The sequence below is a fragment of the Artibeus jamaicensis genome, unplaced genomic scaffold, assembly GCF_021234435.1.
Source record: "Artibeus jamaicensis isolate MK-2021 breed Jamaican fruit bat unplaced genomic scaffold, CSHL_Jam_final contig_332, whole genome shotgun sequence".
Lineage (NCBI taxonomy): Eukaryota > Metazoa > Chordata > Mammalia > Chiroptera > Phyllostomidae > Artibeus > Artibeus jamaicensis.
This window is the reverse complement of record NW_026521788.1, coordinates 15,469,745-15,496,083: the sequence shown is the minus strand read 5'-3', so window position 1 is coordinate 15,496,083 and position 26,339 is coordinate 15,469,745. Positions and strand designations below refer to the sequence as shown.

The window sequence follows — 26,339 nt, the reverse complement described above, 5'->3', positions numbered from 1 at the left end:
ATGATATTCTGTATTTAGCATTATAATAAAACATACTGAAAGGTTTTTATGTTGCTTAACCAGTTAAGATTATGAATTTAAAATTTAGCATATATTACCATATTACTATGACAGACTTAAAATAACAAAAATGAATAGCTAATTTGACTAAACATGAAAAGTCTTTAATTTTTAAGCCCTGGAAAATAACTAAGTTGGATATTGAATATGGAGATTGAGAATATAATAAAAGGAAAAGAAATATGGATCATTAATCAGTCTAAAAAGGCACTTGTGTATTACATTTACTTTTCTACTGATACAAGAATTTAATAATGGTGAACCTCAATAACTTAGACTCTTGTAATATGAATTTATAGACACACAGTTCCTCCCATGGCTGTTCTCCAGCATGCAGGTGCATGGTAAATACAGAGAGCTTCAGTTTTTTCACATCCACGCAGAAGAAATAATTTGAGGATTTTATTTTAAGATGAAAATAGTAAAACATAATTAAAAGAAAAATTAATGTTGTCCACACTTTTAAAGTTTAACTTAATAATTGAAACAATTTATTCAAGAGTATTTGTTTATTCTGAGTGCCTAATGGCTTTATTTAAAGTGTTCTTCCTAAAATAAATTAGATTCTGCTAGAGTATTGATGGCTCTGTCATTATAATAGGCTTTTATATAGCTTTTACTTAAATGAAAACATTGTTTTTCTAGAGTTGCATGATTTTTTTAAAAGCACGATAATCATCTTAAAGATGTAATTGTTAGATAACCAATCTTTATTTTTTACTTAGAAATTTCAAAGTTGAAATTACTTCTGAGAACCACTACTCCCTTTTTTCCTCCTGGGTAACTATATTCCATTTGATGTTTTACCTTTCAACTGTCTTAAATACTGGACATTTTTATTTACTATTTAAGAGAAGAAAACTTGTGTAAACTTTTGTCATTAATAGAAATTTTAATTATTGACCACTTAGTGAAATAGTACAGTATTTAATAGCTTAGAGATCTTAGCTCAAGATCTGTGCATAGAACTTTATTTTTAAAGTAGATTATTTTTATGCCTCAACCTGGACTTAAAATGATGGGTAGTACTATATTTTTATGGCTTTTTTAAGGTAATGCTTTATAAATTCGCTTTTATTTTGTAAAGCAAAAATGTGTGTTGATATCTACTGAAACTGAAATATACTCCTTCACATTTATGTTTTAAACTAGCCTGCCTTTTTCTTTCTTTCTTAGGCCAATGGAAGCATTGTTGTGAAGAACTTATGAAAATTGAGATTATGTCACCACGGAAACCACCTTTGTTCCTGACAAAAGACGCGACCTCAGTGTACCATGATATGAGTAAGTGGGGTTTGTCTTTTCTAAGCTGCAGGGTAACAAAAACAACATTGTCCATAATCAAGCAGCTTATTCATTGACATTAAAATGCTAACATTTTTGGGGCACAGTGAAAATGAATTAAAAAAGGCTGTGATTATAGACTAAGGAACTCATGTTTAATAGATGAATTAATGCAAAATTAATGAATACGCATTTTTGTAGTTTGAATGCCTGAGATCTAACAAAAATGTTAAGGTTTCAAAATGAATAAGGGTGCACTAAAATAAATATTAGCTGAATAGCTGATGAAAATTCTGAAAATGTAAAGTTACAGATTATAAAATATTACCATGTTCAGTAATTTTTGTATTTTATTAAATTTGTTTCAAAGTAGTGCTGATAAATGAATATTAATAAATGGAAGCTTTTATCTCAGGCCAAAAAAGATGGTAATGTTTTTCCTTAAGATTTTATTTATTTATTTTTAGAGATTGGGGAAGGGAGGGAGAAAGAGAGGGAAACGTCCATGTGAGAGAGAAACATCTATCCGTTGCCTTTGCATGCACATGGACTGGGGACCAGGCCTGCAACCCAGGCCTGTGTCTGGACTGGGAATCGAACCAGTGACCTTTTGATTTACGGGACAACACCCAACCAAATGAGCCACACCTGCCAGGTCAAAAAATTGGTGATATGTAATACTTTGGAAAATTAAAAAAATTAGACTCATTAATACTTCATTTTCTTACTCTTTGAAGGGCATTTGCTGGGCATTTATTTGTCTTTGCAAGATCGCCTCCGTGAGCCATGTTGTGGGCAAGCACAAGTCAAGACTAAACTCTAGCCTGTTTTGCCCCCAGTGGCCCTGCACTCACATGTACTTTAAAGTGTTAGATTTAAAAGGATACATTTGGGTTTACACATTAGAGAATACCAGTGATTCATTTAATAGACATTTATCTCTGTTCTTTTATTTTTACCAATGAAAATTTCACCCAGAATTATCACAGAAATGGTATCAGGGTTTCACTCTATTCCTCTGGATTTTTGGTTTTGCATTTTTACCCTATTAGAGAACTTTGGCTGATCTATAAGAGAAAATCCATTGTGTTCATTGCAGTTTATATACTAGGCTTTTATAAAAATGGACTCCTCTCTTACTTAGAAGTCAGAATAGATTTTAAATCCAGGAAAGTAATTGAAAAAATTCTGATGTTACTGTTTTTTTGTAAGGTAGACTTTACTCATTTATTTAGGAACACACACATTTATTCATATACGTATATATGTGAGTGTGTGCAGTGCATAGTATGTGATCTTATTTTTTGGTTCTCCGAGTGTGGTTGTTTTCTCAAGTAAATACTTTTTAAAAACCGCTTGCTATCCTAGTGTGTTTGTGATGACTATTATAGATAGCATATTGGTTTGGAAAATAGTAACTCAGGTAGAGTGTATACTGTTTCGATTTTTGTCCCATGTATCTTTTTCTTAAAATTATTACAGGCATTGATTCACCTATAAAACTTGAAAGTTTAACTGACATAATACAAAAAAAAATTGAAGAGACAAATGGGCAGTTCCTTATTGGTCCGCAGGAAGAATACTCACCACCTCCTTGGGCCACACTCTTTGATGGTGACCATGAAGTGGTCATCCAGAAGAAGATACTGTCTTCTGCAAGCAAGCAGGTACCCGATGGGAAAAGGAAAAAGAGACAAGCTCCCCTTCCCCCTTCTGATAAAGCTCCATTCAGCTTAAAGACACAGAGCAGCACAGATCAATCGGTGAAGGACAACTGGGAAAATACAGATTCATCTCAGACCTCCTCTTTGGATACCAAACTATCAACCCTAATGCATCACTCACAGAAACCAGTGGCTGCTCCTCGAAAACTGCCTCCTGCCAGGAAAAGCAGTTTAACCAATGGTGAACACTCGGACACCAAAACTGCTTCTGAAGCCAAGCCAATGCCTGCTCCAAGGCAGAAATCGATCAAGGACATTTTGGACCCTCGATCATGGTTGCAGGCATAAATACAGAAACCCCTTAACTCTCTAAGACATTAACAAAATCTGTAACTGTGAGGCTTGATTCAGAAGCACTGTAGATGTAGTAATATGGAATTATGTAGGTAAATAAGATAGTGATTTAAATCAATAATTAATAAGTTATAAGGTATAAATGTGTTTTATAATGAAGAAATGAATTTCTCATTTACTTCTGATTTTCATAATATGAGTGATTTCCCCAGCAGAGTGCAAGAGGCACTCTCTAGACAATACCCTAATTGTTGGAAGGGTTAATTTATTCCTAAATTAGTACCAGGCAGTGAACAAGAACTAGGCAGAAGAAAGCATTAAACTTTCTTTGGGGAGAGACTGTCTAGTAATTTAAAATGTGTTAAATATGAGCCATATTCTCATTTTGAGAATTTTAACACTAATGGAATTTTTCAAAGTTTTGTTCAAACCACAAATTATAGAATTCACCCAAGAAAATTTCCTCTCAGCATTCTGGAATTCTCATCTAATGATTCACTGGCTCTCATCTATTGTTTAACCCACTTAGTTAACTCACTGACCTTTTAAATTCCTGGGATAAATTTGGGATATTAAATTCTTCATCTTTAAAGGGAATTTGTAATGTGCTATTCAGAGTTGTCTCTTTGATGAGCCCTGAAATCCTGTAGACATTAACTCTCATAAGTGAAGCATACACTTATTAGTTTAGAGAAAAGGTAGATGAAATGTTCTTTCATTTTTCTATGCATAGTACTGATTTCCATTGTTACATTGGAATTTAGGGAAGTGAGTAGCTGATTAACACTTTAAAATTTATTTAATACTTATTTTAAAAGCAGGTGGTCAATTCAAAAATATCAGAAAAGTGGCCCATGATAATAACTTTCAGAATTAATCCCCCTTTTAAGAATTTTAATTAGACTTTCTTTTTCTAGCAAGGATTGATGTCTACAATTGATATGATTCATTAAAAATCATATTCTTACAATAATGACATCAGAATTATTTCCATAGGAGGTAATTTCCATAGCAATTAATCATAGTGACCGAAACAGAATTATGAAATCAAATAAGCAAGAGATTGAATACCTCACAAGAACAAGAACATTTATTTTTTTATAATAATACTTTTTGTAAACAAGAGCTGAACAGAATCTAATCAGAATTTCTAAATAAAACAGTTTCCATAAGGTGTCAGCAACAGCCCTAAAAATCCCAAATCACAGTGAACCTTAAATATCATTGCAAGAAATAAGAATTAAATTACTGCCCTGCATATAATCTCTAGAGATCTTTTTAGAGCCTGTAAGAACTCTATTTGGATCAGAACTACATTATTACAAAGTAAAATGAACACTTGACAAAAATAACATTAATTTAAATGGAGCCTTTGGTTATTTTTAGGTAGCAAAGTCTTTCTTCATTTATATAGAATGATGTAACTGCCAGGTTACTTTTGTGTTTGCTCAGGACTCTGGTTAGAATTAGGACTCCAGGGAGCAGTGATACAAAAGGTCTCTTGTGACTGGCGACATCAGGACAGACATAGTATTTGATGAGAAGGAAACCCTATATACTTGCCTGATAGAATTTAGAGACAATCACACGCATAAAAACCTAAGAAGGTAGGATTAATTTGTTTTTTCTAACTAGAAGGCTCTTGTAAGTTTCTGTTGTGATTGCCAATTTAGTAAATGGCATATTACAAATCTAAAGGATATAATTATTTGAATTGTTATTCTTTAAACCTCAGTGCTGTTTTTGACAGCATTCTTGACTGTCATTGCTGCAGAATTATTGAGTTAGAAGGTGCTGTAGGCAAAATTGTTTCTGAAACTGGTATGTAAGCATTTTTTTAAGCTGAAGCCTGCCTTATAACAAACCAGTGTTAAAACTTCCAAATTATATTCTTGTCATTTCTCCTTATGCATATTATATCAAGAAGGGTTTAAGTTGTACAGGAAAGAGAATTTATTCATAGAGAGATTACCTAGCAGTTGTTCCCTCAGTGGGACGCTTTGAAACAAGTCTGAGGCCCAAGCTCCTAGACTCCCTTTAGGTGAAACCTGACCAAGGACTACCTCCCCCGCCCACATTATTCAGGCCGTTTCCAGGGGCCCATTTCACTGTATGTTACAAAGCTTTTGAAATTGGTCTGAAGTCTTCAGCTGCACTTCCTCTGGAATTGTGCTCATTAAATGTCAGTGCAGTTCTCCCCAAAAGGTCTAAGTTGAAGTTGGCTCTCCCACCTCCCTCTTTCCCTTTTTCTTTCCTTCCCTCCCTTCCTTTCAGTTTCAAAAAATCTGAAAAACTAAAAATAGTTCATTGCCCTGGCTGGTGTAGCTCAGTGGATTGAGCACAGGCCTGCAAACCACACAATCGCAGTTCGATTCCCAGTCAGGGCACATGCCTGGGTTGCAGGCCAGTTCCCTGCAGGCCACTTCCCAGCAGGGGATGCACGAAAGGCAACCACACATTGATGTTTCTCTCCTCCTCTCTCCTTCCCCCCTTCCCCTCTAAAGATAAAGAAATAAAATATAAAAAAAAAGAGAAGAAGTTTGCTTAAAAAAAAAAAGTTCGTCAAAAGAAGTATTTGTTTTCTCATTTCCTAAACCAGAAGTTTATTACAGAGAAAAATATGCTATGTAATGAAAGACATTTCAGCTTTTTATGAGATGGCTTTTCACATTCCTTGTTTGTCTTCTCATTTTTTTCTTGGTATATGAAGGCTATAAACTTGAAACAAAGAGTTAGCTGTCATATCTTGGTAATATAATTGGAGAAACATAATAGAATATATGTTTCAGAATATAATTCTAATGATCTGAAAAAATAGTTTAGAAAATTTACATTTCAAGCTCTGGGATATAAATTACAACAGCATTAAGATATTATGTTTAATTGCTACAAAGTGGTAACTTTTAAACAAAGGACAAAGAAGCCATTTTGTTATAAACACCTTCTAAGGTAAATAGTCTTTCAAAATATCATGCCTGCCAACTCTTGGTGAGTTTTATTAAATCCTTCTCAACTGTCTTCAGTGCCCCAACTTTTTTTAAATGGATGTGCCTGTCTGTCAAAACCTAAATCTACTCATTATGAATGTTACATCTTTACCCTTTCAGACCCTACAAAATGTGCTTAACCTGGTACTATTTACTAAAAATGGAAGCTACCTTATTTAGAGACAATTCATGTACGATAGGTTAAAGAGTAAAATATTTCTTTAGGCTTAGGTTCAGCATCTGAGCCACCTACCAAGAAGTTAATTAATTCAGTGCAAAATGAAATTATAGAGCAGTTTGGTAGAATTTCTGCTGAATGCCACTTGAATGTAATCACCTGTGTTAGCGTGAACGCGGAGAACCTTCCCAGATGGGGGTGGAGCGCAGCAGCGTGGAGAAGGGCTTTGGCAAGGAGAATGTCCGCTCCCGTGGGCCAGAACTTATTAAAACCTGTTCCTTTTTAAAGAGTGAATTATTGAACAGTAATTAAACTTTAACTGATGACCATTTGTATCCTAGTAGTTGTTCCCAGTGTCTATTTGTCTGGAACTATAATGCAGATAGAGTTGACTTGTTGTACTTAGATTCCAAAGATAGTACAACTTTCAAATGTTTACTTGTTTATGTGTTACTACTTCATTGCTAATAATAGTTATATGAAAACAGTTTATGACAGATCATGTATATTCTTAGTTACTAGAAAAGATGTTACCTTTGAGTTTTTAAAAGACGAGATTTCTTTTGAAAATATGGTGTGTTATTTTCTGTGATGTGCTTGTATAATGGAAATTGTTTGTATTTTTTAATTTTTAATTAAATGTGAGTCAAGCTTCTGAGTTAAAAAGTATTATATCACAGATTATATAATTTTTAAAGTACCAAACGTTGGTAAGGAAGCCAAGGTCATGTGATTAAGACTTACACACATTTCTGATTCATGAAGACATTTTCTAGCTTTTTTCCTCTCTGGGTTAGACTGATAAAAGTGAACAGTATATTGAAGCTGGTTTATTCAAACAAAGATATACCCAGTAGCTGGTGCTAATTATTGTAAGACCAATATTTAATATCTTTGGGATAGCTAACATTTATTAAACTGTTTGCATATAATCCTTCTTACAATATGCTCTTTAAAAAAATCCGTTGATGTAACCTTAGTCTTTAGTGATGGGAAATGTCCCAGAGCATAAGTCACTCTGATGAAAAATTGGGGACCCAGGATACTCAGGTGCTCTCAGCCACACGGAGACTCCCTATTTCAATGCACCTCCCTGAGCACGTAATCTGTTCCCATGGAGAACCTCAGGGAAGGGGAGGAGAAATGAACAATTGGCTCAATTATATTACTTGAGCGTTTTATTTCTAAACCTGTAATGTGACCAAAAATAAATATTAACATTTCTTTTTAGAAAAAAACTTCTCTTTCCCTAAGAAGAGAAGCCTGCTAATCAGTGTGCTCAGATAAACAAAGTACATTCAGGTTCAATGAACAAATTAAACGATTATAGAAATATTAACCTACATTTTATATTTATATTAATATGAGAAAAATACCAATCTGGGATGTTTGGTCATTAGAAAGCTAGGCAAAAACATTCCAAATGTTGCTGAAAATCATGTTTTAAATTGCATCAATTTGCTTTGAGAAAGATCATAATCTCTTTTTAAAAACTTTCATTGAATTTATTGGGGTGACACTGGTTAATAAAATTACATAGGTTTCAAGCGTACAATTCTGTCATACATTATTTATATACTGTATTTGTGTTCACCATTCCGAGTCAAGATTCCTTCTGCCACCGTTTATCCCGCTTTGTTCTACCGGCCTCCTCTCCCTGTGGTGATCACCGTGTTTTTGTGTCTGGGTTTTTTTCTTAACCCCTTCGCCTTTCTCACCTGGCCCCCAACCTCCCCTCCCCTCTGCCAGCTGCCAGGCTGTTCTCTGTATCTATGAGTCCGTTTCTATTTCGTTCATTAGATTCCACATATAGGCAAAATCCTATGGAATTTGTCTTTTTCTGACTGGCTTATTTCACTTCACGTAATACTCTCCAGATCTTACAATACTGTTGCAAAAGGTAAGATTTCCTTTTTTTATAGCCTTCAGAATAAACATTTTAACGTAATTAGTTGTAGCAGATTTATATTAAAGGGGTGAAATACTATTAAAAAGAGTTATTCATCTACTTACCTCAAATATTGAAACATCTATTGTATATATAAATATAAAACTACAAGTATATACATACATGTACTCTGTCTTTAAATATTTTCAATTAGTTTTAAAAGGTTTTTCTGTAAATGTGCTGCCAGTGCTGGCAGAACGAGACCACACCTTTCTGTCTCCCAAAAGCATTGCAGCCCAGCTCCAACCTGCCCACCCCGCCTGGCGCTTCGCCCTCGCCGCTCGTCCATTGGACATTGCTTCAACGGTATTTACAGTTTCTGATCGTTCATCATTTTCTTACTGAACTCCCTGCCTAACACATATTTCCTCCTCCTCCTTCATATAAGGTCCCCCCGCCCACAGTCAGCAAGTTTTATTCATTCTTCAAAATAGTAGCGCCTCTGAATTTGCCAAGGCTTCGTACCCTCCTTAGCCTCTCCACCCAGGTGGAAGTACGGTCCTTCCTTGTGCTTTATGTCTCTCCACCTCTATGGATGGCTTAGGCCCTTGTCCATGTGTTTGTATTACCCCATGCAATAGTTTTGTAAAGCTGTCCCTTGCATAACAAATTACTATAAACTTAACATCAATTCATTATCTTACATTTCTCTATATCACAAGTCCAGATGGGTTCTGATGGGTTCTCTGATTTAGGATCTCACAGGGCTGACATCAAAATGTCAGCCAGGCCGAGCTCTAATCTGGAGACCGGGAAAAATCCACTTCAAGGCTTACAGGTTGCCATCAGAATTTGGTTCCTCATGCTTGTGTATTGGCCAGGGGTCTCCTCTCCTAAAGCCCACTCTCCAGCCCTTGCATCTTCAAAGCTGGAAACAGCTCATTAAATCTGACACATCACATCCTCTTCGTGCAGAATTGGAATCCGATTCCATCCTGTCTGACTTGCACTCACTGCTAGCTGCAGAAAAGCGCTGTTTGAGGGCCCCTGTTCTTAGGCACAGCCCACCAGGATAATTTCCCTTTTGGTTAATTTAGAGTCCACTGATTAGTAACCTTAATTACATCTGGGTAAACTTTTACATATAAGATAACCATGGGCATGATACCAATGGCAGGAAATCTTGGGGTACTATTGTATAATTCTGCCTACCAAAAGTTAGACAAATTTTTCAAGGATAGGGAGCTGGTCTTATTTGACCTTTCAACCCTGTCATAGTGTCTTGATATGAGGGCAGATGGTTAGGGATTGTCAGGTATCCTGCTAAGAACTTGAATTAGCTCATTTAACCCTTACCGTAGCCTCCTATTTACTCCACTAAACAGATGTAGGGGACTTGCTCCAGGCTGCACCTCACGGCAGTTAAGAGTGTGAATTCTGCAATTAGACCTGGATTCAATTCTAGCTCTGCCATGACCTAGCTGTGTTATTTGGAGCTGTTTTTTTTAACCTCGTCTAAGTTTTGGGGTATCTTTTTAATCTTTAAGATAAAAATAGTACTTAGCTCAGTGATTACTAAGTTATAATGCATATAACACATAGTCCAGGGCCTAACACTTGAGTTCTTACATTGTTCCTACAGAATAGCAATAGCATATAACAAATGTATCACGAGAGGAATGAGAGGACATAGGTGATATATATATATATATATATTTCATTAATGCTTGATGTTAAAATAGTGAGCTTAGAACGCAGAAGAATTTAAGAGACCCAAACACTTATCTAAATACTCCTCCTTACATTAGGCACTATTGGAGTTTTTAAAATTGAAAAGACTATTCTTGAGAAGTTCACATTCTAGTTTGTGGAATCAACCATATTTTAAAATATTGAAATGAATTACTGCTTGACCTTGTCTCTTGAATATCTAGCAAATATATCTGTATACAGACATTTAAAACAATCCTTACCTACCATCAATAAACATAAGAAATTACTTGAAAAGTTTAAGTAATAATGTAAAACTGATAGAGGGTGCAGCTAAGAGAGGGTCCCAAAAAGGGATTTGGAATGGGGTTCAGCACTCAAGGTGTCTAGAAAATATTGGAGAGACATATAAGATGTCCTCCTCACTCCTTCCCCCATAGGTGTGAGTTTGGGGAAGGGACACATGGAGCAGGAACATGCAGGGCTGTTTTGTGTAACCACAGCCTTACAGCTAATCCATGGCATGATCATTTAACATATCTATAGCCTTTGGTGGGTTGCTTAGATATGTTAAATGGCTGTGGCCATGCTCTGAGCCAGGGGGATGGAAAGAGACTCCCCTCAAAATGTAACTGGGGGGGCAGGTCCCCCAAGTTACAGTACCTGTGTGGGAGCTTGGAGAAGATTGGCTCCAGGACATGTGGGCCATACCTGCCCAGACTCATGATGGCAGCCCAGTAAACTTGGAATAATACAGAAATGCTGGCAGGTGTAACTGATTATGGGAGGAGTTGGAAATGGGGTTACAGAGGAAGATTGGCATGGGGATTTAAATCCAGACAGGGCAGCCATTGAAAGACAATGCCACATGGCTTTGCCAGAGTGAGGACCCCCTCTTGGGTCTGGTGGAAGAAAAGAGATCCACATGGTTTGGCCAGAGTGCAGACCCCTGCAGCTTTGGTAGAAGAGGCCCATGCAGCTTTGGGGTGCTCCCTTTGGCCACGTGGCCTGAGAAGCAGGAGAGACTTTGCCTGGAAAAATGGGTATAAAGAACTCATGCCAGTAGACCACGAGAAGGTGCCACATGGCTTTGGATTAATCAGAGATCCTGCCTGGATGGTGACACAGCTGATGGTGCCAGCGGCCTGGGAACATGGATGTATGGTCTTTTTCTGAGTTATGGTGCCCTGAATTAGGGCAGGGGGAGAAGGGAGCACTGTGTGGGTCTGTGGGTATCATAAAGGAATTTGATATTTTAATGAAGATGTTAGGTCACTACTTTAAGTCTGCATAGCATTAAATAAATGTTTCTTTTTCTTTTCACAAATCTCTGGCATTGAGAGACATCTTTCTGATTGGCAGCGGACAATGGAGCCCAGTAGGTGGTCCGGCCGATATTAGTATACCATCCTCTGGAGTATGGGGCCCTGTGTGTCTGTTCTGTAATAAAACAACAATGGGCGATATGAAAGTATAACACAATTAACATTTAATTTTAGGTTATATGAGAAAAATTAGTGAAGGGTATGAGAACTTTCATAAAAATTTTATAACAAGTGCCAAAGGCCTACTATCTCTTTACTACTAAAATAATGAGTTAAATCATGCAAAATTATGTACTATGAATCTCTTGGAGTGATGTGAGAACAAGTCATAAAAGGAAAAATGTTTGGAAGGGCAGTGAGCCTGCTGTTAAGGGAAGAATCAACAAACCACGATGGCAAAACGATGAGGTTGACATGGCTGAAGTGAAAGTGGCAATGGCAGAAAGGTAGGGTAAGTCGGCTGACATGCAGGACCTGGAATGTCAAGTTAAGAAAATAGGACAAGATAAACTAAGTAGGAAGAGTTGACATCAGGACTAGAGTTGGGAGAGTTAGTGGAAAGAGCACCCAGCTTATGAGTTGGGGGGACTGGGCTGTAGTCCCTGGTTTACCATTAACTAGCCACGTTGTCAAGGGAAAGCTATTTATTCACCTGTTCAACTTTCTTATCAGTAAAACCACTAGAATGGCTGTTGGTGTTTGTCTCAGACTGAACTCGAGAGCCCTCGGCTCCTGAGTTGATTCCCTCAGGGGCGGCTACCAGTGAGGGCGAGGCCAACTGACTGAACCTCTGGTTCTCTCCTAATTCGGCTAGAACAGCTCTGACTTACCTGTTTTATGTTTAACCTCATTAGATTGTATTATATCAATCACCATCTTACAGATGAGCAATCTGAGGCACAGAAAAATTAAGTAACTTGTCCAAGGTCTCACAGTGAGTGAGACAGAATCTGAACTGAATCGTGATCCAAAGTGAGTGCTAAACCTCCTCATCGTACTGAAACCGCCTCTAATAAATGTGAAAAAGCAAAAAGGCATTGGAAGCATACTAGCGTCCAAATTCTTTTTCCCTAGTGATGTGGTCACTTGGTATTTCCCTTGGTGTTTTGCCCCCAAATGAAACTCTATTTCATTTACAATTAGATTCAGGATATATTATTCTAGGTGCAATTCCTGGCTCTTGGAGGCTTTTGGAAAAAAAGGTTAGGGTATATGTAAACCTGATTCTACTATGAGGCTGCGGAAAGCCCAAAAATAGAAATGAAGGAGAGGAAAAGATAAATTTCATCCAAGAACATCTGGGAGAACTGGAAGAAATGGTATTTGAGCTAGAGCTTGAAGTATGAGTTGGTCTTTGTTCATTACATTTCCGTAGAAAGCAACCGCAGCTAATATAAGCAAAATAATAATAATAACAACAGAGAAATTTATTGAAGCTATTGGAATCACCCAAAGGAGTAAAAGAAGCCCAGGAAAAGTTGGACAGGGTAATTCAGTGTCTTCAGCAACATAAAGATTGAAAAAATAAAGTCTTATTCTCCTAGCTTGTTAGACTAGTCTTTTAGAATGGTTAATATCAACATGTCAAAACTATTTTAAATTAGGGTTACAACACGAATCACAAAACGAAATATCTAGAACTGTGGTTCTAAAGCAGGAGTGATTCATGTTCCCTGTGGCACACTTGACAATGTCTGGAGACATTTTTGATGATCACTCCTGGGAGTCTGGGTGCTAATGGAATCTAGTAGGAAGAGACCAGGGAAGCTGCTAAATATACAGTCATGTAGGACTGGGCTCTGCCGATATGGGAAGTGCATTCTGTGCGGAGGGAACAGAGTGAACAGTGGTGTGGGAGCATTATGGTGGTTTCAAATATGTCCACAAATTATTTGACAACCCTCCTCAAAGGTGAAGCCTAATTCCCCTCCCCTGGAGTGTGGACTGAATGATAGGCTTCTACCCTGTGGTAGAAGTGATGCTATGTGGCTCGTGAGGCTAGGTCGTAAAAGGGACAGCTTGCACCTCAGCACTCTCTCTTGGATCATTTACTTTGAGAGAAGCCAGCAACTATGTTCAAACGGCCCTGGAAGAGACCCACGTGGAGAGGAACCGAGACTTCCCACCAACGAGGAGTGTAGAAGACACCTCTGAAGCAGATCCTCCAGTCCCCAAAACCTCATAAATTCCAAGCCAGAAGCACCTAACTAACAGAAATTAAGAAGATAATGTTTATTCTTTTAATCAGTAAATTCTGAGGTAATTTGTTTCCACAGCAACAGATAACTTTTAACAGCATGAAATACTGGGTGTGGCGAGGGCTTGGAATATAGTTTAGTTGCATTTGGTAGGGGATTAGTGAGCAAAAAGATTGACTAGGCAGGTGAAGTCAAATCATGGAAGGCCTCGAGTGTCAGGCTAAATGTTTGCCTTTTATTTGAGAGCTGCAGAAATCTGCAATGTGGGCTCAATACATCCAGATCACGCCCGACTTATTCTCTGTTAGAGTAGTAAGGGCAGAAGTGGTTATAAAGAAGGAACAGAATAGCCTCTAAATGCCACTACTACACAATAACTTCATGGAGCGCTTCAGTCATACTTTGTCAGCGTGAAGATGCTGAGAGGATCAAGCCTCCCCTAGCCTTATTTATTTACTTATTTGTAAGTGTTTTGGTAGAGAAAAAACCTCTCACGTGCATTCAGGTCACTAATGTGACACCACTGGCTTGGTTTTTGTTTCCTGCCAGCCTTTTTGCAAGGACAGGGTGACACATTAAATTGCCTCCACCTGTGCCATCCTGGCCTGACTGAGTTTATCAAATTCTCGTTTTCGTGGCAAGACGGAAGGAAAGGCCTGAAGGGCTGTGAAGGGTGAGTGGTACAGAGGGATGAACAGACTGCAGGCAGGAAACACACAGGAGCCCAGAGCAACACCGTGTACCTGCACCCACACCAAAGGCTTTGAGTGGAGTCCGTTCATGATGCTCGATCCACTCTGGGAAATTTAACTGTGCGTTTCTTTCGTTCAGGTTTTTTAAAATTTGTTTGTTTTGTAACTTGTGGCACCAAAAGTGTTTCTCGAACAGTCAATTATGAAAGCAAAGCTGCTATCATCCCCAAAATCAGTCACTCAAAGTTTCCCTGGGAAATTAGAATAGTGCACCTGGTATACTTCAACACTTCTGCTTTATCACACAGCAGAGCATTCCAAGAAATTAAATTCAATAAAAATTTTGAGATATGATTCCACTTTAGGTTGATTTCAACCCAAATCAATTACTAAAATAAAATGCTTGGAGTGGAGAACCGAGTGTTGAACTAAATGTACCACACGTCTTATCAACACCAACGAAAATAATCTGTTGTTTAATTTTCTGCCATGAACTTCCTGGGAAGCAGTCGATAACTTGTCCTCTTAATGTGATATCTGGAGGGGAAAAAAACATGCCTTCAGCCAACACTTTGCTTAGTTCCCATCGTATGTAGGAATCTTCTAGCCGTCTGGGCACATGATGATGAGGATGAAGTCCATTGTTCATCCTCACAAAGTTTAGAGCTTTGTTGTATGATTCATGGGATTTAGTTCCAGTGTCAGTTTCTGATCAGTAACTAGCATTGAAATGACAATTGTACAATACCATGCTTTCATTTTGTTGTAGCAGCAAAGTCCCATTTCCAAACAAAATCTTACGTAGGCCTTTTAATATGAAAAACTGATCAAAGTGGATGTACTCTCGAGGAGGGAGGGAATGAGGAGCACTTGGACTCCCTGTCCTGCTTCCTCACCCCTCCCACTCTCTAGTGGCCCCAGAACCTTCTCTGTAGGACCTCAAGGTTTCCCAGAACAGTTTGGAAAGTGCTGGTCTAATACATTGCTTGAGTATTAGTAAAATATTGCTGGACAGGCAGTGTGGAAGCTGATGGGCTTAAGAGTCACCTTCTTTCCTTTTTGTAATTAATCGGCATTCTAGAATCTCATATTTTCACTGCTTAGTACCAGATTACACAGTAAACAAAACTAAGCAGTACTCAGTCCAACAACAACACACACACATATAATAGAACGAGAAGCTAGACTTTTCAATAAGAAACAAACTACATTGATGTCTAGCCGAGATGGAGGTGTAGGTAAATATGTTTGTTTCCTCACACAGCCAAAATAAGGATAGCAACAAATTTTAAAAACAAACAAAAAACCAAACAGGACTGCCAGAAAAATAGAACTGTATGGAAGTCCAACAACTGGAGAGTGAAAGAAGACACATTCATCCAGACTGGTAGGAGGGACGGAGCCAGGCAGCCTGGGCAAAGAGGGCACAGAGCAAGGTGGCTGCTCAAAAACCAGGTGGGAGAGGCAGTGATTGGCAGACTGGGTGGTCCCACACTTGTGGGCATATAAACCTGGAGGAATAACTGGGGGGGCAAGACAGACTGTCCAACCCAGGGTTCTAGCGCTGGGAAATAAAGCCTCAATACCTCTGGTGGTAAAAACCTGTGGGGGTTATGCTGGTGGGAGAAATTCCCAGACTCACAGGAGAGTTTGTTGGAGAGACCCACAGGGTCCCAGGATGTACACAAACCCACCCACCCAGGAATCACCACCAGAAGGGCCCGATTTTCTTGGGGAGAAGCAGTGGAAGTGACTGAAAGCTGGCTAAGAGCTGAGCAAGCAGCACTGTTCTCTCTCTGACCCCTCCCCCATAGACAACACCACAATGCAGCAATGTTAGTTGCCCAGTCCTGGCAAATGCCTAAGGCTCTGCCCCTTACAACATAACAGGTGCACTGAGACAAAGAAATACGGCCCAAATAAAAGAACAGATTAAAGCTCCAAACATAGAACTAAGCTATGAAGAAATAGACAACCTATCAGATGCTGAGTTCAAAACACTGGTAATCAGGATGCTCACAGAAACGGTTGAGTACAGTTGCAAAAAAAAAGAAAAAGAAGAAGTGAAGGCCATGTAAAGTGAAGTAAAGCAAAATATACAGGGGAACCAACAGTGAAGGAAAGGAAACCAGGACTCAAATCAACCACTTGGAACAGAAGGGAGAAATAAACATTCAACCAGAACAGAATGAAGAAACAAGAATTCAAAAAAAAATGAGGAGAGGCTTAGGAACCTCTAGGACAACTTTAAACATTCCAACATCTGAATCATAGGTGTGCCAGAAGGAGAAGAGAAAGAGCAAGAAAATGAAAACTTATTTGAAAAAATAATGAAGGAGAACTTCCTTAATATGGCAAAGTAAATAGACTTCTAGGAGGTTCAGGAAACTCAGAGAATCCCAAAGAAATTGGACCCAAGGAGGAATACATCAAGGTACATCGTAATTAAATTACCCAAGATTAAAGATAAGGAGAGAATTTTTAAAAGCAGCATGAGAAAAAGAGTTACCTACAAAGAGGTTCTCTAAAGACTGTCAGCTGGTTTCTCAGAAGAAACCTTATAAGCAAGAAGGGAAAGAAGTATTCAAATCATGAAAGGCGAGGACCTACATCCAAGATTGCTCTATCCAGCAAAGCTTTCATTTAGAGTGGAAGGGCAGACAAAGTGCTTCCCAGATTAGGTCAAGTTAAAGGAGTTCATCATCACCAAGCCCTTATTATATGAAATGTTAAAGGGACTTATCTAAGAAAGAGAAGAAAATCAAAACTATGAACAGTAAAATGACAACAAACTCAAAACTATCAACAACTGAACCTAAAAAACAAAACAAACTAAGCAAACAACTAAAACAGGAACAGAATCAAAGAAATGGAGATCACATGGAGGGTATCAGCTAGGAGGGGAATAGGAGAGAATGGGGGAGAAAGGTACAGAGAATAAGAAATGTAAATGGTAGGTACAAAATAGATAGGGAGAGGTTAAAATAGTATAAGAAATGGAGAAGCCAAAAATTTATATGTATGACGCATGGACATGAACTAAGGGAAGGGAATGCTGATGGGGGGAGGTATAGGGTGGAGGGGAATAAAGGAGAGAAAAAGAATTGGGACAACTGTAATGGCATAATCAATAAAATATAATTAAAAACTACATTAATGTCAGCACATGTAAGATTTACATTTTATAGATTGGTATTGTATCATTTTTTAATTATATTGGACATACAAATCTTTAGTTCCTGGAGTCTCCCAAAGGCTTAATTCCCACTAATTTGCCCTCCGCTGGTTCCTGAGACCATGAATCAAGGAGAGAACATAACTCCTTATTACCACACATCTCCTAATGTGCCAACGCCCATTCCAGTCAGGAAACAGAAAAAATGCAGATATTCATTGTTCTCTGTCTTGCCCCATTGTTGCAAATTCTCCACGTTTGTCCCCTTCAGGTCTACAGAAGCTTCCCTCATCAATCCTGTTTCTAGTAAATTGCTCACTTAACTGTTCTTTCTTTAACAAAACTTCACAGAGATATGTAGAGAAGGACTTTTTGGGAACTTCACAGTATCCGAATGCATTAAGCAGAAACTTTAGCTGAAGTATAAAATATTTCCCTTATAAAACAAAGCAAGTACAGAATAAATGCTTCTAAGTTAAGAATAAGTGAAAGAGGCCCTTTGGGCTCTAGGCAGGGGAGTCAGGCTTGGGATGCAGGTCCAGCTGCCTCCCATGGTCACACCTTAGTTTCCATTCATTGCTGAAATCTCCCACCAGTTCCAGTCCTGGCAGAAGTGCCTTCCCAACTCTGCTGAGCCCCAGACCCTGTAAAATGATAACAGTAGGACCTTCTCCAGGGGGCCACTGCAAGGACTCAACATGAAACTACATACAGCTATCTGTGAAGTTGCAAGAAAACAGCGTGTCCCATATGTGGTAGCTAGGAAGGCCACTATTTTCCCAACCTTTGAGGTTGTTTTAAGCACAGAAAGATCTTTGTGTAGGAGATAACTTAACTTAGGGTTGCTGCAAGGTGAGGAGCCAGTGGTCACATGTAAATGTACCATAAATTCTGACATTAGGTTAACCTGAACGCTTCCTCAAGGGACCAGACCTAGAACTCCTCTGATGTCTCACCACAAAGACAGACGATGTCTTTGCCAGGGGCATTTTTATGCAATTAAATGCTCATTACCTTAGGATTTATTGCCTATGTGCCAGTCAACTCAGAGAGTCTGCCAATCAAAGAAGTCTTATTTAGGATAAATTATAAATGTGAGAAGTGGCAAGTTAAATTATCATAAGATGAAACAAGAGTTATTTGAGGTTGGCTCTGAAATTGGAAATGTGGGTGGCAAATTAATTAGAACAAAGAGACAAAAGCAATGGGGAAGATTTTAGAAGATTTCCAGGGAGTTGGGAATGACGAGGATGGTGGGGGTCCTGGACTGATCATTGACCAATGGGAGGCCTGCCTATTCATTCTGACAGATGGTCGACCAGTGAATGGTAAGATTTCCAGTGAGTTTCAGGCAAGAAAATATCTGCTAAGACTTTTATTCTCTCTTCAGTAATTAACAAGGTCTGTTTGTTTTCTTTACTCATCTCTACTTTCAGATCATTGTTAAATAATTCTAAAATATAAATAGAATATTAGCATCTTGGGTGTATTTGGTTGTTGAGAAATCTTTCTCCTGAGAAAATGTAACTTCACAATTGCTGTATGTATTTTATGTTCCTTTGTCTGGGAAGGTACCTCAAAGGCAGTCTACCCCACCCTCTTTTCCACGCAGAAGCCACTTCCCCAATCCATAATATCCATCAATGTCCAGCTTCTGCTCAACACAATTGTTGCTTGGGTGTTTTTTTTTAAAAATTTAGGTTGTTTCTTTTTATAATATTCAGTCTGATTTCTTGTAACTTCAAGTTCTAAGAAAGGCCTTGTTACATAATAAGAGAGCTCATCTTTCCTGAAACTTGCAATTTGTTCCACTGACTACCCTTTGTGATTCTGGGTAGTAGTGACGTTGTAGTTTTCTCTTCACCTTTGTGGGATTAAAGGTAGATTTTTCAAAATAATAATAATCAACTACATAATGGAAACTGCCAGCAACCCAAACTCCTCTTCACCTATCATCTCAAATACTTCATTAGAACAGTTGTGTGAAATTTAAAATACAATGTGGCATATGTCTGCCAGAATATAAGCTTCATGAGGGAAAAGACATGTGTTTTCTTTTTGTATTCTTAGCACCTAATACAGTACCCAACACATAATAATGGCCTTAGAAGAACACTCAAGAGGCATTGATTGAACATTTTATAGAGCTGTCGTTGTTTACAATTTCCACTCAGCATTTACCAGGAACTGTCTTTTAAAGATGTCTGCTATTTAGACAGTCACTTCATTGTTCTTTAGTACATGATTTTAGTAAGTATATCTCCTGTGAAGAGAAATATTGTAACAAACTATTATGGCATTCGACATTGTTATTTCAGTTACTCAACTAATCCACCCACTGATAGAGTGAACTTTGAATGAAATGCTTTGAAGAATGAAGTCAAGTAAATCTTGATAAAAAATCAAAGGCTAAGGAAAGCTTGTTTGACAGAAAGCAGGAAAAAAAAATGCTAAAATGAATACTGTCAGGGAGAAACACTCATTGTACAGCAGACTAAATGAAGAGTAATAGTTCGAGAGTATCAAAATTCCTATGGGATCAAAAGGCAGAAATGGCTTCCTCTTACTACGCCTCTTGATATTCCAGGACTCACAATATCCTGCCTACCTGCGCACCTGCCTTTGTGCTAACGCAAAGTATTTGAACACCTTATCTCATCCAACCTCAAATTTCCTGTAAGGTAGGTAAGTGTTGAGAGCTCTTGGTACTGTTTTCAAGATGAGGCAAGTGAATTAGAGAGGCTGTTTACACACTCCAGATTTCACAGAAATCTCGGGAGGAAGTGAGGGTAAGAATTAGCAGTTAATTCGCCCTTGTAGAAATCGGTGTCAGAGCTTGAAAGAATATTGTCAAAACCCTGCTCTATTGTGGGCTTTCCTGGTAAGACTTACTTGTGGTGACAGGATTCATTTCACCAACCGCACAACTTTTATGTAATATTTTTAGCAATAAAAGTAATGCAGGATATGGTAATTCATATATTTATATTACTTGGTACAGAAGATATTAAATTAGAAAAAACAAAAAATAATCATTACTTCCCTTTCTTACATCCCAGTGCCACTTTTGAAGATTCCTATTATCCAGAGGTAATAACTACTTAATAACTATTAAATATGCAATAAGCCGTTATTGCATATTTCTAAATTTTTTATGCATTAAATGTTTGTGGTGTATACATGTACAAACACATACACATACAATTAATTATATGTTTCATTTCCCATTACATAGCTACCCTTGAAGGTCTAAAAGTAACTCTGAACCCAATGTGACCATCTCTTCTCTCTCAATTCTGAGGTTCTTGTTTATCTGGTAAATGCCAATTCCATCCTTCCCATTGCTTGGGTCAAAAATATTGAAACCACTTTTGGCTTCTCTGTTCTTTCCCACTCTTTGTCCAATTCATCGGCAAATCTTTTGGGGTATGTGTTCAAAGTATATCCAGAATCGACCAGTTATCACCATCTCTGTTGCTTCCACCCTTATTCAAGCCACCATCATCTCCCGCTTGAATCACTACAATAGTCTTCTACCCAGTCTCCCTACTTCTTCTTAGCTTCCTATTGTCTATACTTATTATAGCAGACAGAGAGGTCCTTTGAAAACACAAGTAATATTTTATCTCTTCCATACTCAAAAATCATCCTACACCTCCCCAGTTACTCAGGATAAAAAGCCACAGTTCTTACAATGACCTACAAGACTCTATATGATTGCTGACCTGTAACCATCTCCTCCTAGTCTTTTTAAAATTATTTAAAAAATACTTTATTTATTTTTAGAGAGAGGGGAAGGGAAGGTGAAAGAGAGGGAGAGAAACATCCATGTGTGGTTGCCTCTCACACACCCCCTACTGGGGCCCAACCTAACCCAAAACTCAGGAATGTGCCCTGACTGGGAATTGAACCGTCGACCCTTTGGTTTGCAGTCTGGTGCTCAATCCACTGAGCTACACCTGCCAGGGCAACTCCTCCTATTCTTGAGATGGCCTCACTCTCTTTGCTTCAGACATAATGGTCTTTTTGCTGTCTTAAAAATGCCAGACATGTTCCTGCCTCGGGGCCTTTGCACATGCTGTTTCCTCTGCCTAGAATGCTCTTTCCCCAGCCACCCACACTTTCTTCAGTTCTTAATTTAAATGTAACTTCACTAATGACTCCTTCCCTAGCCATCCTACTTAAAATTGCAACTCTATCCCCAAACTTGTATTTTCTACACCCTTTCTGGCTTTGGTTATCATCTAAGAATTCATTTTTACTTATATGTCTTATTAGCTATCTTTCTTTCTGAGTCTGATTGTTTCCAAAGATGATTACATTAGCTTCTATCCCACATGCTCTTTTCAGTGTGACATTGCTACTCCTCATGAGGAAATGGAGTCTATTCCCTTCCACTTGAATGTGGGCTTCTGCCTTCATTGTTGCAATTCCTCCTCTTAAGAGCCGACAGCCACGTAAGAAAGCCAACTGCACTGAGACCACCAAGCTATAAGGGAGCCCAAGCTAAACAGGGGGCGAGAGGTCACATATGAATGAGTACCAAGTCTCCAGCCATGTGAATGAAACTTTCCTAAACTTTCTAGCCATCATGGCCATCCACTGAATGGAGCTGATGAATGGCCCACGTGACGCTGTATGAAACAGAACTGTCAAGCCAGGGTGTGAATTCCTGACTGCAGAATTGTGAGGAAATAAAAATTTCTGGAAGACACTACATCATGGGGGTAGTGTATAAAGCAGCAGCAGATACAGGAAACGTTCCCGCACTAGGATATAAGCTCCATGAGAACAAAGACCTTCGTTGGCTCTGTGGACCGCCCCCTCCCCAGGGCCTGCAGTCGTGCGTGGGTCACGGCAGGTGCTCAGTAAACATCTGTTAAATATTCTGCTACGTGCTCACGTGCCAACCGTATTTTCTTTGGTCACATATCTGTTCAAAACTTTCGCTCCTTTAAAAATAGGATTGTTTGTTTTCTTATTATGTTTTAGAAGTTCTTTATACATTTTGGATACAAGGTTGTTGTTGTTGTTTTTTTACCACATATATAATTTGAAAGTATTTTCTCTGAGTCTGTAGCCTGTTGGTTCATTCTCTGAACAGTGATTTTAATGCTGATGGTGTTGAATTGATCAGTTTTTTATTTCACGGGTCATATTTTTGGTGTTATAGCTAAGAAGGCTCTGCTTAACTCGAAGTCACTGAGATTTTTTTCTATGCTTCCTTTTAATAGTTTTAGTTTTTAGGTTTTACATTTGGTCTGTAATCCATTTCATAGTTTATGTTTGTGTGTGGTGTTCTGGATCAACCAAAATTTACTTTTTCTACAAGAATATCCAATTAGTACAGCAGCATTTATTGAAACAACTACTCTCTCTTCATTAAACTGCCTTTGCACATTTGTAGAGAATCAGTTGTTCACATATTTGTAAATCCGTTTTTAACTTACACACTCTTGATTTTGTTACACTGATCTATTTTTCTGTTTGGACGACAATTCTCCAGCCTTATAGCAGGTCTTGAACCCACATTGTTAGTCCTACAACTTTATTCCTCTGCATTTTCATATGAATTTTAGAATCAGCTTGTCCATTTCTACAAAATTCCTGCTGGCATTCTGACTGGAAGTACATTTCATGTATAAATGAATTTGGGGCTTTAAAGAATGACTTGGGAAGTATTTCATCCTCTTTGGTTTTCTGGAAGAACTTGCATAAATTTGTATTATTTCTTCATTAAATGTTTTGTAAAAATTGACTAATAAAGCCATATGGGCTTGGAATTTTCTTTTTTTAAAAATAGTTTCTTTGGGAAATTAATTTTTTAAATAAATACAGGTCTATTCGGGTTCTCTACTTCTTCTTGAGAGAGCTTTCCTAATTTGTGTCTTTCAAAGAATTTATGAATGTCATCTAGGCTATAAAATTTTTACATAGTACTGTTTGTAATCGTTTTTATTGTATTTTTAACATCAGTAGACTCTATAGCAGTGTCAGCACTCTCATCCTTGACAGTGGTAATACGTTTCTTCTCTTATTTATTCCTGGCCAGTCTGGCTAGATATTTATTGATTTTATATTAGCCTTTTATTTTATTGATTTTCTTTATTGTTTCTTTGTTTTCAAGATCATTGATTTCCACTAAATTCTTTCTTCTTTTTCTCCCATTTCCTCTGAGTTTTCTTTGCTCTCACATTCTAGTTTCTTCAGGTGGAAGCTGAGACCATTATTCTGAGACCGGGTTTCCTGCAACAGACCTTTCACGTGCATGAAGTGCCCTTGAAGCCTGGCTTAGCAGTGTTCTACCATTTTTGGTTTGCTGTTTTTATTTCATTCAGCTCAAAATACTTTTAAATTTCTCTTTTTATTCCTTCTTGGATAATAGGTTATGTAGAAGACTGTTATTTAATGTCTAACTATTTGGAGATTTTCTACAAATCTTTCTAATAATAGATTTCTAATCTAATTATCACTGTATTGAAGAATATACTTGTATGGCTTGAATTTTTTAAAATGTGTTGAGATTTGTTTTATTGCCCAGAACATCTCTGTTGATGAGTGTTTCACAATGCGCACTTGAAAAGAATGTCTATTCTGCTGTTATTGGGTGATATGTTCTATAAATGTCAATTAAGTTCAGTTGGTTACTTGTTCTGTTCAAATCTTCTGTATACATGCTGAGTTTTTAAACGACCTGTTTAACCATTTATTAAGAGAGGGGTGTTGAAATACCCCTTGCAATTTTATCAGTTTTTACTGATGTGTTTTGAAAATCTGTTATTAGGTTTATAAAAGTTTAGAAGTTTCATGTCTTTCTGATGATCTGATCCCTTTATCTTTGTGAAATGATTGTCTTACTGCCTGTCACTATCTTTGCTCTGAAATCAACTTCATCTGATATTAATATAGTCAATCTAGCTCTTTTTGATTAATGTTAGCTTGGCACATCTCTTTTCAGCCTTTTACATCCTTTTACATTAACCTATTTAAAGCAAGTTTCTTGTAGGCAATATATAATTAATGTCACACTTTCTAATTCAATCTGACAATCTCTGCTTTTTAATCAGGCTGCTTATTTAGATTACTTACATTTGACGTGATTGTTGATATGATAAGTTTGTCTGTTATCTTGCTATTGGTATTCTATTTATTCTCTCAGCTCATTGTTCTCTTCTTTTTGTGCCTTCTTTTAGATTAACTGAGTATTCCTATTGTTGCATTTTATCTACTTTGTTAGCTTATTAGTTATAACTCTAATTCTAATGTTTTTTAGAGTGTGTAGTAAATACTATCTCATTAGATAAGCAATGGGATTTCTCTGCTATACAACTGTCTACCTCTTAAAATTTTACAGAAATAACATTTTTGAATACCTACTATGTGCCAGGTACTATTCAGCACTTTCAATCCATTAGCTCATGTAATACAACAAAAACAATGAGGCGTGGCCCATTGCTCTGATTTTACACACGTGAGAACAACCCTCAGGAGGCTCAGTGACCTGTTCGTGGTCACACAGCTGGCAGGTTGTTGGGCCTGAATTAAGTCACTTGTTCGTCAGCCCTGAATCCATCTTAGTAGATTCACAGCGCTCAAATCAATACCGTAAGTGGTAACTGCCACCTTTGAAGTTTAGTTTTGTGTTATCATTTATATTGTTATTATTTTAACTCACAAACCTGTTTGTAGTAGCTTAAGCATTGAGGATTTCCTTGCATTTTTAATTTTATGTGATTTGGAAAATTGCCATACCACATGGCTCTATGCATGGCCTTCTCAGTTCCTGCAAAGTAACCCATCAAACAGAAACCATGGCGTTTATTGTTTTAAATATCCTTCCACTGGATGTTATATTGAATTCTATAATTCTTAGGTTCCTCACCAACTTTACCAGTCGGCATTTAAAAATTTTCCCCAGGACTGGTTACTAAAAAGTTATAATTTTATAAACGTGATACTTTACTATATAGTATGGATATAAATATATATGTGTATATATATATATATATTTATTTGTTACCAAGAGGTATTATATCAAAGAATAAGACACTTGTCCAGTGATTTCAGCTAATATGATGTACGGCATATAACCTGTGGCTGTCTGTGGCCCACATGTCTCTGGCAGTGGTGGTGGTGGGAGTGTGTATCTCTGAAACCTTCCCAACAATATGATAAAATATAACTATTGTTATAATAACACTAAGAAGATAACTGGCCTTCATTCTGCTGATATTTTCACTAATGGTAAAAAAGAAAGAAAGGATAAAACCGCTCTCATTTTAGCAGAAAAACGAGGCTTTATCCTAGTAGTCATTAGAGTATTCCTAATTGTCATGCAGAGGAGAAATAAGTTTGGTTTAATGCCCTCGATGGGCCAGTTAAAAGTTATTAATTTTATTAAATATTGACCCTTGATTACATGTATTTTTAATATTATATCAGATAAAGTAAGTGTGTATTGAGCACCACGTACCGAAGTGTGATGATTTTTACCAGGAAAACTCTGTATGGTTGGTTGAGTTGTGAGCTCAACTAGCTTCTTTTGTTTTTTAACATATTTACTTAAAAGAGCAAGTGGTTACTTAGACAAATTATGGTTGTTTAGACTTGGTTATTTGGCAGATGTTTTCTCAAAAATAAATGGAGTCAGCCCATCACTGCCAGTCATGCAATGGACCGTGTTTGTTGCCAAGGCTAAAATTTGAGCTCTCAAATGACAATTAGATTTTGGAAAACTTTTATCTGTCACCATAAGTGTAACAGCTTCCCAATACTTAAAAATTTTTCTGATAAGATTGATAGCGATACTAGGAAATGTGACTTT

The 26,339-nt window shown here is 37.6% G+C and overlaps 1 protein-coding gene across 2 annotated transcripts in view; it reads left to right on the top strand.

Moving 5' to 3' along the window:
• The window catches only part of RTKN2 (rhotekin 2), a 71,535-nt gene extending 64,438 nt beyond the window's left edge, over positions 1 to 7,097 (top strand). For both annotated transcript variants that reach the window (XM_037153989.2, XM_053663820.1), the window contains exons 11-12: positions 1,237 to 1,344; positions 2,827 to 7,097. In XM_037153989.2, the coding sequence (XP_037009884.2) occupies positions 1,237 to 1,344; positions 2,827 to 3,356 (638 nt within the window). In that variant the 3' untranslated portion in view covers positions 3,357 to 7,097. The remainder of the gene's footprint in view (positions 1 to 1,236; positions 1,345 to 2,826) is intronic.
• The last annotated feature ends 19,242 nt before the right edge of the window (positions 7,098 to 26,339 follow it).